The sequence below is a fragment of the Exophiala bonariae genome, assembly GCF_035927105.1.
Source record: "Exophiala bonariae strain CCFEE 5792 chromosome Unknown scaffold_18, whole genome shotgun sequence".
Lineage (NCBI taxonomy): Eukaryota > Fungi > Ascomycota > Eurotiomycetes > Chaetothyriales > Herpotrichiellaceae > Exophiala > Exophiala bonariae.
Window position 1 is genome coordinate 63,565 of NW_027042493.1, and position 13,983 is coordinate 77,547.

The 13,983-nt window shown below is 49.3% G+C and overlaps 6 protein-coding genes across 6 annotated transcripts; 3 read left to right on the top strand and 3 right to left on the bottom strand.

Annotated features, from left to right (window-relative positions):
• Nucleotides 1-234: 234 nt before the first annotated feature.
• Nucleotides 235-1,908, bottom strand: LTR84_003961 (uncharacterized protein; the record flags this gene model as incomplete). Its single annotated transcript, XM_064847541.1, has 1 exon — nt 235-1,908. One exon carries the CDS (start codon nt 1,906-1,908, stop codon nt 235-237), a length of 1,674 nt encoding a protein of 557 aa, XP_064704653.1.
• Nucleotides 1,909-2,577: 669 nt separating this feature from the next.
• Nucleotides 2,578-3,619, bottom strand: LTR84_003962 (uncharacterized protein; the record flags this gene model as incomplete). Its single annotated transcript, XM_064847542.1, has 2 exons — nt 2,578-3,450; nt 3,506-3,619. The coding sequence occupies 2 exons, from the start codon at nt 3,617-3,619 to the stop codon at nt 2,578-2,580; spliced, it is 987 nt and encodes a 328-aa protein (XP_064704654.1).
• A 1,527-nt stretch (nt 3,620-5,146) lies between these two features.
• LTR84_003963 (uncharacterized protein) lies at nt 5,147-5,659 on the top strand (the record flags this gene model as incomplete). Its single annotated transcript, XM_064847543.1, has 2 exons — nt 5,147-5,276; nt 5,337-5,659. 2 exons carry the CDS (start codon nt 5,147-5,149, stop codon nt 5,657-5,659), a joined length of 453 nt encoding a protein of 150 aa, XP_064704655.1.
• Nucleotides 5,660-7,704: 2,045 nt separating this feature from the next.
• LTR84_003964 (uncharacterized protein) lies at nt 7,705-8,216 on the top strand (the record flags this gene model as incomplete). Its single annotated transcript, XM_064847544.1, has 2 exons — nt 7,705-7,711; nt 7,771-8,216. The coding sequence occupies 2 exons, from the start codon at nt 7,705-7,707 to the stop codon at nt 8,214-8,216; spliced, it is 453 nt and encodes a 150-aa protein (XP_064704656.1).
• Nucleotides 8,217-8,420: 204 nt separating this feature from the next.
• On the bottom strand, nt 8,421-9,404 carry LTR84_003965 (uncharacterized protein; the record flags this gene model as incomplete). Its single annotated transcript, XM_064847545.1, has 1 exon — nt 8,421-9,404. One exon carries the CDS (start codon nt 9,402-9,404, stop codon nt 8,421-8,423), a length of 984 nt encoding a protein of 327 aa, XP_064704657.1.
• Nucleotides 9,405-11,588: 2,184 nt separating this feature from the next.
• Nucleotides 11,589-13,159, top strand: LTR84_003966 (uncharacterized protein; the record flags this gene model as incomplete). Its single annotated transcript, XM_064847546.1, has 2 exons — nt 11,589-11,709; nt 11,760-13,159. 2 exons carry the CDS (start codon nt 11,589-11,591, stop codon nt 13,157-13,159), a joined length of 1,521 nt encoding a protein of 506 aa, XP_064704658.1.
• Between the last annotated feature and the right edge of the window lie 824 nt (nt 13,160-13,983).

A 13,983-nucleotide genomic window follows, 5' to 3' on the forward strand; every position in this document is an offset into this window, starting at 1 on the left:
GGAGTTTCGAACGACGATGCCTATTTTATGACAAATTCAATCGGGCGATTGAGCTATCTTGGAATCGTAGAATTATTGGCAATCATTGCTTAGGTGCGCTTAGGTGTGATGCTTAAGGTGAAATTTATCGCCATACACCATAGAGAATAGAGGCACGGGGGCAAATATGTTGAGATAAAATGCTGTTGATGCTACCATTAATTGCCTGCTATCGCTGTAACTAGATATTCGTCCTCAGTCTCTCTTCACCCCCACCCGGCCGGCCTTTCTCAACCCAGCGATCGCCACGAGACTACAGGTAATCATGATCGCAAACATGGTCCAAAAGCTGGCCTGGTATCCTCGTAGTGATTGTGCATCTTCAGTTTTATCATTACCGGATCCAGCGTGGCCGGAAGAAGAATCGGCACCACTAACACCCAACGCAACAACCTGACAGAGTCCCACGCCCAAGCTCATGCCAAACTGAGCAACAGTATTAAACACAGCTCCTGCCAGCGCCTGCATCTGCTCAGGAAAGTTGTCAGAAACGATCAACAGACCGACAGTGAAGAGCACATCACCAGACATGGGTGAGAGGACCTGTGCCCAGAATTGCATATACCAATAACTCCACTTCGGGTCAGCAATCGCCATGAGCAATGGAGCCACAGCACAGAGCATAGAGGAGACAGCTACAAGCCATCGTGCGGGAATCTTGTCCACGAATATCCCTACAGTCAAGTTAAGAACTGTCCCGACCACAAGACTAGGCAACAGCCGAAGCGAAGTAAACAAGGTTGACGTGTTCTGGATCTCCTGGAAGTAGAGACTGGAGAAGAGCTCCATAGAGTTCATAACTCCGTAGGACAAAGCGACCATAATGCAGGTTGACGTGAAGGGAATTTTCTTCCAAATGACGTTTGGGATTAGGACAGGTTTGCCAACCCGTGCGCGATGCTGCATCCATAATGGAAATGCTAGAAGCAAGACAAGGCTGAGGGTAAGCATGACCGCAGTAGAGGGTTTGTGGATATCTGAGAGGTTGGCGCTGAGAATAGCCAGGACATATGAGAGTAGGGCGAGTCCGGCCGATGCGATCACGCCGCCAATCCAATCAATTTCTTTCCATAGGCGAATCACCAGTGGAGTGCGATCGGTGTTCTCGAGGACTTGAGGTGCTTCTAGTGGCGCTTTCGGCAAGGACCAGAAGCCGGCGACAGTAGCGATGACAATTGCACCGCCTGATATGTAGAAACAAGATCTCCAACCAGCTTTCTCAATCACGATGCCGCTGATGACCAGCCCGGCTGAAAATCCCAGAGGCTGACTCATTCCAAGACATCCAAAACTCACGTTCCTCGCTTTCCCCTGAGGCACAGCCGCTGCAACCAACGAGACCGAGGCCGGCAAGTGCATCGACATAGCAATTCCCTGGAGCGCTCGGAAGACCACGAGCTGTATACCGGTCTGCGAGAAACCACACGCAAGAGTGAAGGCACTCAGGAGTACACATCCGAAGAGCTCGACGCGCCGGGCGCCGATCAAATCTGCAATTGACCCGGCCAGAAGAAGGGTGGCACCGCTCGTCAGACCGTAGACAGACGATGGCCATAGATAAAGCGAACGAGGGAGTGAAAGTGCTCTCGCTATTGTTGGTAGCCCGACCGTAATGATGCCGTTGGTGAAGCTGCTGAGGAAGTTTATCATGCATAGTTGAAAGACGGCGAGGAAGATGTGCAGTGGGCTATTCGGGCGTTGTGGACGGCTGGGAGGCTCACCACGACTGCTATGTGCTGAGTCTGGCGTGGTAGAGGCCTGAGTAATGGCATTAAATGCTGGCGTGCCATCGAGTTCAGTGGTCTTGCCTTCTGAGAGCCTGTTCGGGGAGAGGACCGAAAGCTCAGTTCCTGTGGTGGTGATGGACATCTTTTGTCTGCGTCCTTGTGGTGCCTTGGTAGTCGTATTTGTTTTGTGAATCTCTCAGAAGCATTTGTTTTGGTGATTGATCACCTGTTGTCCTGTCCGTCCTCAAAAATCATGGTAATCAAAATTTTCGAAGAGAATGTCTGGCCCCTTGTATATTTTTGAATTATATAAGGTACTCACTCGAGAATCAGTTCTGGATGGCCTGAAATTAGCAGTTGACTAGGCTGATTCCTTGGTCAGCGGAAGGGCACTGGTGGGTTGAATACGATCCAGCACCGAGCGCCGAAGCCCGCAGTTGGCGCGTATAATATTTCCAACGCGGGTCAACGTACTTGATCCTCTCAATCCTCCAAGTTAGAAATCCGCCACATACAAATAGTTACTGGGTACGTGGGTACCTGATGAAGGGTGGTAGGTGAGGGCGTATTTACTGACAGTGTCTGCGATCTGTACGCAGTCTAAATAGTCCCACCAAAATACTCTCACCTCGCTGTCTAGATGCAAGCGACCATACCCAGTGAAGTACTGTGGCATTGTGAATGGAAGGTATTTGAGCGAATGACTGTTGTGTAACATCTTGATAGGGGGGAACGTGAATTTATATACTGCTTGCTCACATCATCTAACAACTAGGGATGTCTGATAGCCATCGGTCATCAGCTAGGTAAATCAGTTACCTTTTCCCTTGCCAGCCTTAGCCTTCTCTTTCGCAGCTATCTGAGCCTCGGTGTGATGAGGCTCAGGCTCAGGCTCAGCCATGGGTTCAGGTTCACGCTTGTTGTTCTTGCCCTTGCCACCCTTAGCTTTTTCTTTGGCAGCGATCTGAGCTTCGGTGTGATGAGGTTCGGGTTCGCGCTTGTCATTCTTTCCCTTGCCAGCCTTGGCCTTTTCTTTGGCAGCTATCTGTGCTTCAGTGTGGTGAGGCTCACGCTTGTCGACCCAGGATCCGAATTCATCTTCAGTACTGTCCCAAGGACCGAACTCATCGGCCTCTTGAGGTTCACGCTTGTTGTTCTTGCCCTTGCCTCCCTTGGCCTTTTCTTTGGCAGCGATCTGAGCCTCGGTATGGTGGGGCTCAGGCTCGGGCTCGCGCTTGTTGTTCTTGCCTTTGCCTTTGCCCTTCGCGGCAGCTTCCTTGGCTGCGATTTGCGCCTCAGTGTGGTGAGGCTCGCGTTTGTCAACCCACGATCCGAATTCGTCTTCAGTACTATCCCATGGGCCGAATTCGTCAGCTGCCTGGCGTTTGTTTCCCTTTCCCTTCCCCTTTCCCTTCGCAGCGGCTTCCTTAGCCGCAATCTGAGCCTCGGTGTGATGAGGGTCTCGCTTGTCTACCCACGACCCAAACTCATCCTCAGTACTATCCCAAGGACCGAACTCATCAGCTGCCTGGCGTCGGTTATTTCCTTTGCCCTTGCCCTTGCCCTTGGCAGCGGCTTCCTTGGCAGCGATCTGAGCTTCAGTATGATGAGGCTCTCGCTTCATAAACTCCGTGTCAGGCAAGATAGACCTTGCTATCTGTGATGCCCTGGAAGCCAAAGAGCCCTGGCACGCTATTAGCATATGGCAAAATCCCGATTTGCACAAGATGTACACTTACCGAAAATCTCTTCTCGACATCTTTGCCTGAAGCCTCAGCCGAAAACCCAGCGACAAGAGGACTAGCAGCCAAAAGACTGAAAACGAGAGCTTGTTGAAAAGAGAATGGATGCATGGTCGTTTGATTGGTTGAGCTTTTGAATGTATAGGCTCTTGAAGGGAAAGGGAAAATTAAACTGACCAGCAGTTGAATGAATGAATAAAGGATGACTGAAGAGAATGATTGAGAATGTGTGGCGTGATGTTGGGATACATCCCGGGCACGATGGCTTTTATAACGAAAGTTCACTCGCTACCTTCCCTACAATATCAAAGTTCGATCGCCAATACCTGCCCACCGGATGTTTGAGCCATTTCCTGGTGCACCTGAGGTATCCTGCAATCAAAATCTCCACGATCTTGAAAGAAGCCCACCGTTGAGCACGGCGCCGTCGCATTAACCGCATGTCGCTGTGATAGTCCATGCGAGTTTCACTCTAGGGGCGTCGATATCAATATTGTGGAGTTTAAGCGGCTTCTTCACTAGACAATTGCCGTTTCAGGGTGGGAGCCATGATCGGGTGTGGTTGTCAATGAGGCATACGGTACCTAGAGCAGGTGTTCATCTACCTAGCCCGCTACCTACACATCCCGAATTGTTGACACGCCGCAGTGGATATCTGTAGAAGTGGACCATCTACTACCACTAACGTGGAAGACAATGCCTCGCGCCGCGCCAAGGCCCTGAAACAGAGTTGAAGTTGGGTTAAGAGCGGTGGCGAGGTGCCACGAGCCAATAATTCCCTGGTTTGGGGTTGCAGATACGACCGATGGCGTAAAGCTCGGGGCATCGGTAGGCTACGCTTGCCCTTGGACAATGAGGCTAAAAGCTTAACATGTCTTAACTATCACCCACCCGAAACGAGTCCCCTAGTTTCATCACGAACTTACTGCTCCAGTGCTCGAGCACCGCAACCGCACCAGAAACTCCCATTTTCGATTAACTAATCTGGAGTGGGCTCCGAATATCGAAGCCTCGTTGCTTGTCGTAGGTCCACTTGGTGTCAAAGTCGAGGACCGCCCTCGTGTGAGACACGGAGGGCATCAAAAGTTGGGGATAGCTTCATCCACTCGCGAATTCTTGCATTCTTGTTATCTTGCGTGATTTCTTGGTTGAATGGGATCTCGGTTTGAGTTCGGATGTCGAATTGCCTAGGTTCTATAGGGGATGCTCACAGTTTTCCATCTAGATACCGTGCATCCAGATAGTCGTCTTTGTTCCTTCTCAAGTTCTATAGGTTGCTTTGCAGGCAAACGCTCCCACAGATTGCTTGATTTCTGATATTCTTACTTGTCATCGAGATAGCATGGATTCGAAATACCATCTCTTGACTCCCAGTGGAAAGGAGGGATACCTGACGCCAACAGACTCTCCAGCGGGTTCATATCATGCGCAGGATTTCGATGCTCTATTAGGCTTGAAACACAAAACGAACAAGTGGCTATGGATGCTTCACGCTGTGCTTTTGACCACATCACTCACGCTACTCACACTCTCTGTGATGATACGGTCATCGACGTTGAAGCATGTCCACGAGTTCTCTGCTTGGTGTAAGCGCCAGCTCCAATCCCAAAGATATCTCAGGACAAAATTTGACTCAAGATGATCACAGCTCCGGCCGCCTCCTCCGTCAAGTACAATTCAATCAAATACAATGTTTCAACTGCGGAAAACAAATTTGTCGGTGCCAGCCCTGAGGTAGATAAAGCCTGGCGCGAGATCTCATATGACAGTACGCCCCGCGCCACATGGTTTTCTATTTTGTCATCATCCCTCTAACTGGTGCAAATAGTGGGAGACCAATGGATATCGAACTCTGACATCGAGAAACTCGGCATGCCGAAGACATCTCTGAAAGTAGCCCACCCCAAAACCGGCGAAGAAGGCTATCGAGTGGGCATGGAAGTCTTCCACCAGCTTCATTGTATCAACCTGCTCAGAAGGGTTACTTACAAGGAATACTACGAGCCGCTGGGCGGTGAATTCGCTGCTGGCCCTGAGACCCTCCGACACCATACAGGTAATGGCCCCCCAATCCAAGTCTGCTTTTTGATGTCCGAAGCTATACTAACGGAGCTGTTGTTCAGATCACTGCATCGAGATTCTCCGGCTTAATATCCAGTGTAATGCGGACATTGGCCTTTTCACGTTATACATGGTCGAGGGAGATCCACAGGCGTGGCCGGAGCTCAACTCAAAACATGTTTGTAGGAACTTTGATAGAGTTAAAGATTGGGCGTTGGACCATTCTGTGGGTAATATGGAGCTACTAGAATAGAAAACCCAACATTATGAAATTATAGACGTTGCTTCACCGGCTCTCTCCTACCAGAAAGTGCATTTTGCATGGCAGTTTTAATTCTGCACTTGAGCCTCATCGTAAGCAAACCTGTCAACAGTACACATCTAACGAGAATCCCTATCTCATTCAGTACCACGAAACATGCACAAATATGCCAGAGTATGAGGTACACTAGAATGACCTGGCTCGCCCCTGTGTGAAAAGCCGTTTCGCAGTAGGCTGGTTAAGCTCCCCGAGTAAATTGCTTGTGCAAAAAGCTTGACACCAACCTCGGCAATTTATTAGGCTCCTGAGTCGTCGCCAAAACCACATCGCTAAACCAGGGGGTTTCTGCCTTTAAAGAAAATTGGCATCTGGCGATCTTGCCACTGTCGACTGTAGAATACGAGACAATGAACAGTTTCGAAAGTGAGTCGCGAGTTTAATCCCACCTACATAATATACGGATATCGAGTTTCTCGACATTGGTCACTCGAAGCGCCTCCCACCCGCCCCGGGATGGGTGGTTGTGGTTTTAAATTAGCCGCTGGCGCCGTCCGTCCGCCCCCTAACCATTCGGGACATCGCCCCGCTGGTTGGGCATGGATTGACCAGTATGCTGTTTCAGATTTCACATCGATTGGCCAAGACTATTGCGCCAGAACCCTCAATAATGTGGAGAGCATGATCGTCGAACGTTGAGAAAGACCGCCTCCTTTGTTTCGTCCACTGGCAGGGCCTTGCGATTTCTGGGGCCCTGGGCGCCCATGTTCACACGGTTAGCCGGCACAAATGGTCGACCCTTGCAGATATCATCAACGCGGATGCAATATCCATATACTTGATACGAGCTAACTACCTCGTTCACCTCGTTCCATACTCCACCCTGGGCTGTTGTCAAGAGCGGTGTCGCGAATACTTTCCATTTTATCTTCGTACGCTACGCTGTGGCCGCCGCCGCCTTCAACGTGGCTTTCTATTCCCGTCCACTGGATCACTGGATCACTGGAACGAAGAAGGCGAGATGTGGTCCGTGGTTTCTTGCTGGTACTTCAAACGACTAATTGTTTGACAATATCGTCCTTGTCTACTTGAGAGGATTTCGAGCAACTGCCTCTTTTTATCGTCGTTTGTGTTTCAGTTGGCTTCCCCCTATCTCGCTCTTGTTTCTTAGCGAACTATCTCTTCCCTCTCATGCCTGGTGCTTTGAGTAGCCTTTTATGACTGAACAACTTCAACCATTTTTTCATCCTTTGACTCGTTTCAATTCATTGCTTGAACGAAATCCCTCTTCCTTTGAAGCTGCACAGTTGAATCACCAATATACCATTTTAAAAGATGCCTCGAGCAAGGAGAGACGAAAGCACAGTCCCTATGCTGGGCAACCACCGTTTAGAAAGCACCGAGAGCCTCGATGTTGAGGAACAAAAGAGCGGCCTCGGGAAAGAACCAGCCACAGAGCCCTATCATACCAGAAATGATTCGTATCACTCATCGTGGTCCAGCGACACCATCTCCCCTTCAAGAAAACCTCGCCTATCAACAAATCTTCTAACGTGGCTTCGTTGGGGGACAATTGTTGGCCTTCAGAGTATCATTATATTATTGTTGTGCCGGCGGCACGATGCAGGAGGTGAGATGGACGATGTCTTGAAAGGGAAGGTGGTTGAGACTGGAGATGATATAAATGGGTTATATCGGACGTGTAAGTCGATGGTCCGATCTTGGAGAGGTCTTCTGGTTCTGATCGAGATGTGTTTGCTAATATTGCCTAGCATCACATTCATACACATTCTTGAAACCAGAGGTTGAGAAGTTCATTCCAAATATGACAACCAATGAAGATCGAATGGACATTCGAAGGAATTGGGACTTGTTGATGCCCTGTAAGACCCGTTCAATTGCAAATGGCCTGAAGGAGAAAGCTAACATTTCCATTCATTAGTGGGTAGTGGGAGCGTTGCAATTCCAGATTATCGAGATCATCCTCTCCTTGGTGATCCCATTACAGATGATCCAATTCGAAGCGGGCCCCTTTTCGAAGCATCATGGACACATGCCCTTCATTGCGTGAGTACTGAAGCTCCAAAGCCAAGTGTCGCAAGTATCAACCAACTAACTGCTCTCGAGTTGTACTATTCTGTTGACAGCTATCACCAACTGATTGTCAATGGTCGAACGGATGACGATAATCCGACTCATGCTGGTCACTGCTTTGAATATCTGAGGAACAGCATTCTCTGCAACCTTGACATGACACTCGAGGGTTCCATGTCGACGCCCGACGATCATGAGAGAGGTCAACCACATGTCTGCCGGAATCGCGAACATGCCATTGCATGGATAGAGGCAAGGCGTGTGGATGACTTACAAGACATTGTTGGACCTTGAGCAGTCTAAAATCGTTGAGTGATTGATTGATTGAGAAACAGTGAGCGGTCTTTGTTTTGTTTCCCGAGCGCATAGGAGTTTACATAATAGTAGGCCCCATCATCGAAAATTCGATGACGTTCGGCTCGTTTCAAAAGATTCAGTCCAGATGGGGATCCAGTACTCTCGTAAAGCCAGCTGGGTGGTTAACTATTGTGACTGCTATTATGCGCGCGAAAGGTCCATGTTGTGGATTTTCTGGTTTATCTTTGATGCAAAGTCGGTGAAAAGGGGATTCAGACCACATGTCTTGTATCTTTCAACGAGCTCACTGGAACCTGCTCCGTTGGCTGCTTGGTCCGGATTTTGATCATCTTTCACCCCCTCAACTAACGCAACGAATCCGGTGTCGAGCGGGACAGACCCTAGGAAAGGGACACCAGTTTCTCTTGCCATGATTTCACCTCCACCTTTGCTGAAGATGTTGGTAATCTCATTGCAACAAGGACACATGTAACCAGCCATATTTTCAATGACACCTAACACGGGGACCTGGGTCTTGACGCAGAAGTTGAGTTCTTTTCTCACATCCGCAGTTGATATGGCCTGCGGGGTAGTCACAATCACAGCCCCAGCAAGTTTAGGTGCTGAATCGATGTCCAGTGCTAGGCTTCCATTGGCAGCTTGTGTAGGTTGTACATCTGCAGCAAGCTTGTGAAGTTCTTCCACGATTGCAATATGTTCATCGCTTGTACCCGGAGGAGTATCGATCAGTAAATAATCAGTATTCGGAGGCCAGAAGACATCAGATACGAATTGTCTGATCATTGCAGTTTTTTTGGGACCCCGCCATATCACAGCGGACTCGCGCGATGGCAGGAGGAATGCAAGAGATAGAGCATGAAGAGAGCCTCGAGCTGCAGAATAGCGACCACCCGTTGGTGCAGCATCTTCTTCTTCCGCTGACTGCCCTTCAATTGCATCATGGACTTTGACTGGCAGCCAGCCCCCAGGTGCCTGAGTAACTTTCTTGTCTTCCAGATTCAGAAGTCTTGGTATACTTGGGCCAGTGAGATCGATATCGAGAATTCCTACATTATGGCCCTGCTGGGTAAGAGTGAGGGCTAATTGCAAGGTGGTGCTAGATTTGCCAACGCCACCCTTGCCCGAGAGAATGAGTACGACATGTTTGATGTTTTGCAGTCCCATCGTGCTGGAATCGACTGATGACGAAATTTTGTCCCTCGAAGGAGAAGTCAAAGATGAAGTGCAATCTGTGATAAGATTTAGGATTCTTTATGCGATTACAAGTTGAATTGCTAAGCAGAAAAATTGCAGTTGCCGCTCCAAGGGGCAAACTTGCCATTTTGGGATTAGTTTCAACGACGTCAGCGAGGCTGCCCCTCCATAACAATTAATTGAGAGCCCTACTAGTACGAGTAAGTACTCCGGATGTTTTGGCTGCCCCTTCCAATATATGCAGCCAGTGGAATCCATCAAGTACGAAGCATAAGATCAGATGAGTCTGCCACCAAACCAGTAAGTAGACTACAAAGTGGATGTGCAGCTGCCTGGATTGAAGTACTAGAGGGTGTTCAGGAGCCTTATATCTCTACACATCATGCGCATGTAATTTGGGGATGGCTATCTATGTACCTAGTTTTGTATAAGGAAAGGAAAGTTAGGCGTATCAAACGCTACCGATGGTGTCTGTGATTCTTCTTGGACACTCAAGCAATAGTATTATGGATTCCGAACGAGGCTTGATAAATCTCAATCGGAGCCTCGGCTAGGGAGCCTAACTCACCCCTGTCCAGGGACCACTGGCGCCCGGATAGGAACTTTTTAGTTATTGCGGGGGTGGCGTCCAGGCATCAACCACCACTGCAAGGCACCGGATGATGCATACCATCTATTTCATAGCACCTACGATAGCCTTGCCATTGCCATCATCAGTCGCTGGTGAGGATGACTCCCTTACTTTGGAAGATTCATTTTCATGGCTTTCTCTTTATTTGGCACTTCCTTCAGAGTATTACAGAATCTGACCATCTTCATCTTATGCAGACATTGTGCTCATAGATACTCACCTTGGGTACTTCATAGCACTGAAGAGGGAACACCCGATCTCCCAGACAGCCACAGCTCTTTACCTAACTCGTTGTGGCGATCTGAGCTGCAGAAAATAAAATTCTTCTAGGCGCGGATAGGAAATCCCGCACCGTGTCATCGGCATGAATCGGCGAATTCTTGCATGACGAATATCGTCACAGTCACAGGTTATTCCCATGTGGAAGTCTTCTCATCAACCCCCGTCTCATGGTTTCCCGTTATAACTGAGCAGCCCAAGACTACAATTTACAGCCCCCAGCCGCCCACCACGCCCCGCCCCGCGCGTCCCAATTGCAATCCAACCCAAGCCCATCATTTTCTCAAGCCCCAAAACAAATTTCTGATCCACCACACCACACACACTGCTTCAACTTCGGCTTGCATCGTCACTTGTGCGACTCAATCCCAAATCTGTCTGCCTCCTCATTGTTTGCTCTTCAAGTTCACCAAACACCGTCTGCTCTCATTGTTGTCTTGATTGATCGTCAGACATCAAGACTTACCTGACTCTTTATCTTGCCATTCCTGTCCGGTGTACACATCCACCTGTGTGCCCTGGTTTCATACAAGCTTCTCAACACCGCCTCCCACAACCCCGCTGGGCTGCGTGAAATTTTCAGCTCACCACCAACATTCCTACTATTCTCGCCGCTCTGGCGAACCCTTTGAGCATCGAGAGTACCAAACCTCTCTGGCTGTAACGGCCACCTTGGACCTCTTCTCGTTTCTTCCACCTATCCTATGAGCACCAAAGACCTACTACGCTTCCTATCAAAGCCAGCAAAGTAAGTCCTTACCTACTCTCCCGTCCGCACGTGCTACCATTCTGACTCGACCCAAAGGCCCAGATAACACCTGCTACTTGTGGGAAATCTCTGAGAACCAGATTTAATATCGAAAGCATCCACGACCTTCTTCTATCTCGCTGTCTTGAAACACCTGACCATCGATACTCTCACCGGTATCGAACAACCTGAAAGATCATACCAACACTGCCCACAATTCCGTTCGTGCAGGACATCTTTTTCCTCCTCTCCTCCACCCGGCCTCCCTAACGACCCTCGTGAGGGAGTTTTATTAAATCCGCGGTTGCTGCTGGCAAAAGCCAGCCTCCACTTATCCCACAGATAGTGGGCCTTCTCTTCTCAGGCGGACACCGCATTGTTCGTCTGGGCGGCAGATAGTGCTTCACTGAATCGAAAGATCAGTGTGACATCAACTCCACTGCCCCTTATTTAATTCGCTTGTCAAGAGGACTTTGTCCCATCCGTCGACAAGGATATGGTACATATTGGGATCCCCAAGAATTATACAGCTTCACCTTCAAGCTTTGGTCATACCCCGTCCTTGACCATCAATCGTGAAGTTGCCCTCGATCTCGACTCGAGCAATGCCTTCGAAGGTCAGTGCCAACTTCATCAATGTAGGAGATTCTATACTCACAAGGATTAGGTCCCGAAAAATTACTAGAGGTCTGGTTTAGTCCGACCCCTAATGCCTTGCAAGGTTGCTCGGAACCATCTGGCCTGAAGGCGGTCCCGGCGGAGATATGGAAGGACATGCTTGATCTTGTCAATTGCAAAGTCTTGTCCATCGTCGAGTCCGATGATGTTGATGCCTATCTTCTCTCCGAGTCGAGCATGTTCGTTTTCCCACACAAGCTCATTCTCAAGACTTGCGGCACCACCACCCTACTCTGTGGCTTACCACGCATCCTGGAGATCGCAGCCCTTTTTGGCGGGTTCGAACGTTCCACCGCTCCACCATCGCGTGGAATTGCAATTGCTGCACCCCCATATCGAGTCTTTTACAGCCGAAAGAATTTTCTCTTCCCTGACCGTCAGCACGGTCCTCACCGAAGCTGGCGCGATGAAGTTCACACGCTAGACAAGCTTTTTGTGGGAGGAAGCGCCTATATGATTGGCAAAATGAATGGCGAACATTGGTATCTCTATTTGACCGAACCACATACCATGTTGACTCCACCGGCTAGTCCACAAAGCATGGATAGTCCTATCACCGAGACCAAAGAATTGAAGTTGCCTTCTTCTCTGGTTCTCGACCGTGGCCCGAAGGTGTGCGAAGGTGAGGACGAGACTCTTGAAGTCCTCATGACTGATCTGGACGAGGAGAATGCCAAACAATTCTACCTTGACCATGCGAGTGCGGTCGCAGAGGATCAGTGGAGAGGCTCTCAACGAAGCGAGGAAGAAGATCATGTCGACGTTTTCAGCACTGCTTCATCCGACAATGGAGACCTGTCTATCAAAGACGAGACATTCCCAGAAGAGCTCACGACTGAAGGTCATGCACTTGGTACTGTGGTCTCTCAAGCTTGCGGACTATCCAGTGTCTATCCCCGAGAGCACTATCCGGATGCCCGTGTCGATGCGTACCTCTTTACCCCCTGTGGCTTTTCTGCGAATGGTGTCATTCCTGCCCCGGACGGCGAGCAAGGTACCCATTATTTCACAGTCCATGTCACTCCCGAGCCAGTCTGTTCTTATGCCTCCTTTGAGACTAATGTCCCAGTCGGGCAGAAGGGCAGAGAGACGGTTGAAATTATTCAGCACGTTGTGGATATCTTCAAGCCCGGCCGTTTCTCTGTTACTCTTTTTGAAGCTAAGAGTTCATTTGAAGAAAGAGATGCTGTTGGCCATGATGCATTGGCTGAGATCAAAATGCTGGAACGGCAAATTGCACGTCGTACTGCCAAAATGGACCATATCAAAGGATATCGTCGAGTTGATCGCATTGTCCACGATCTGGATGGTTATGACTTGGTTTTCCGCTATTACGAACGGCATGACTGGAAGGGGGGAGCTCCACGGATCGGCGAGAAGGCCTTCTGAAGCACTCTCTGTCGTTGCGTCGCAGCAATTGATATGCTCACTACCATGAGTGATAACGACTTTCCTATTGCCAAGTCACTGATTTTGAGTTCTCTCTTCTGCACCTCTTCCACTCCTTTGAGCATTGAACTAGTTCCGTCGTGGCCGACTAGTTGCACAGTTAGTGATCAATGAATATGATTTTGGTCCCAGCACTTTACCTTATTCCACCTATTCTAAGAATCTCATCCATAGCCTTGGCTTCAATAGATTACGGGATTAGGAGAAGCATTTACCCAGGTGAAGATGGCCCAGATTCAGACCCGTCCCCAATGAGGATAGGTGCCCTTGGCAGTACCTTCCCCCGGTGCACGACGCCTCTTCACAGATCACAACCTGCTTGGCTTAACAAGGCACGGCAAGCATTCTGGTAAGAGGCTAGATAGTAGTGCTTCCAACCTCCTCCAAATCAATTTCCATGGACACCAACGCTCTTAATTCAATTCACCCGACGGAAACTTCGAACACATGATGAGATTCATCCAACGCGGCCTTCTCTGTTTATTGCGTGAGCATCACTCGAGGCATTGAATCCTCGCGACATGGCATAAGCTTGTTCCAAGCACTTTTGGCGCCGGTCTTGTAATGAGCATCAATGTTGACAAGTACTGACATTGAGAGCTTGCATCACCATGAAGGTTTGAAGCCTGGCGACACAGGCTGAAGCACCAGGAAGCCAGTACACACTGTGCGGCAGTATACTCTGATGTTCGAATTGAAAGTGACCTCCTTCTTTGCAGCGAGGCTCGCAAGGCCGCGTCCATCGAGATCCAATCGTAAAATAA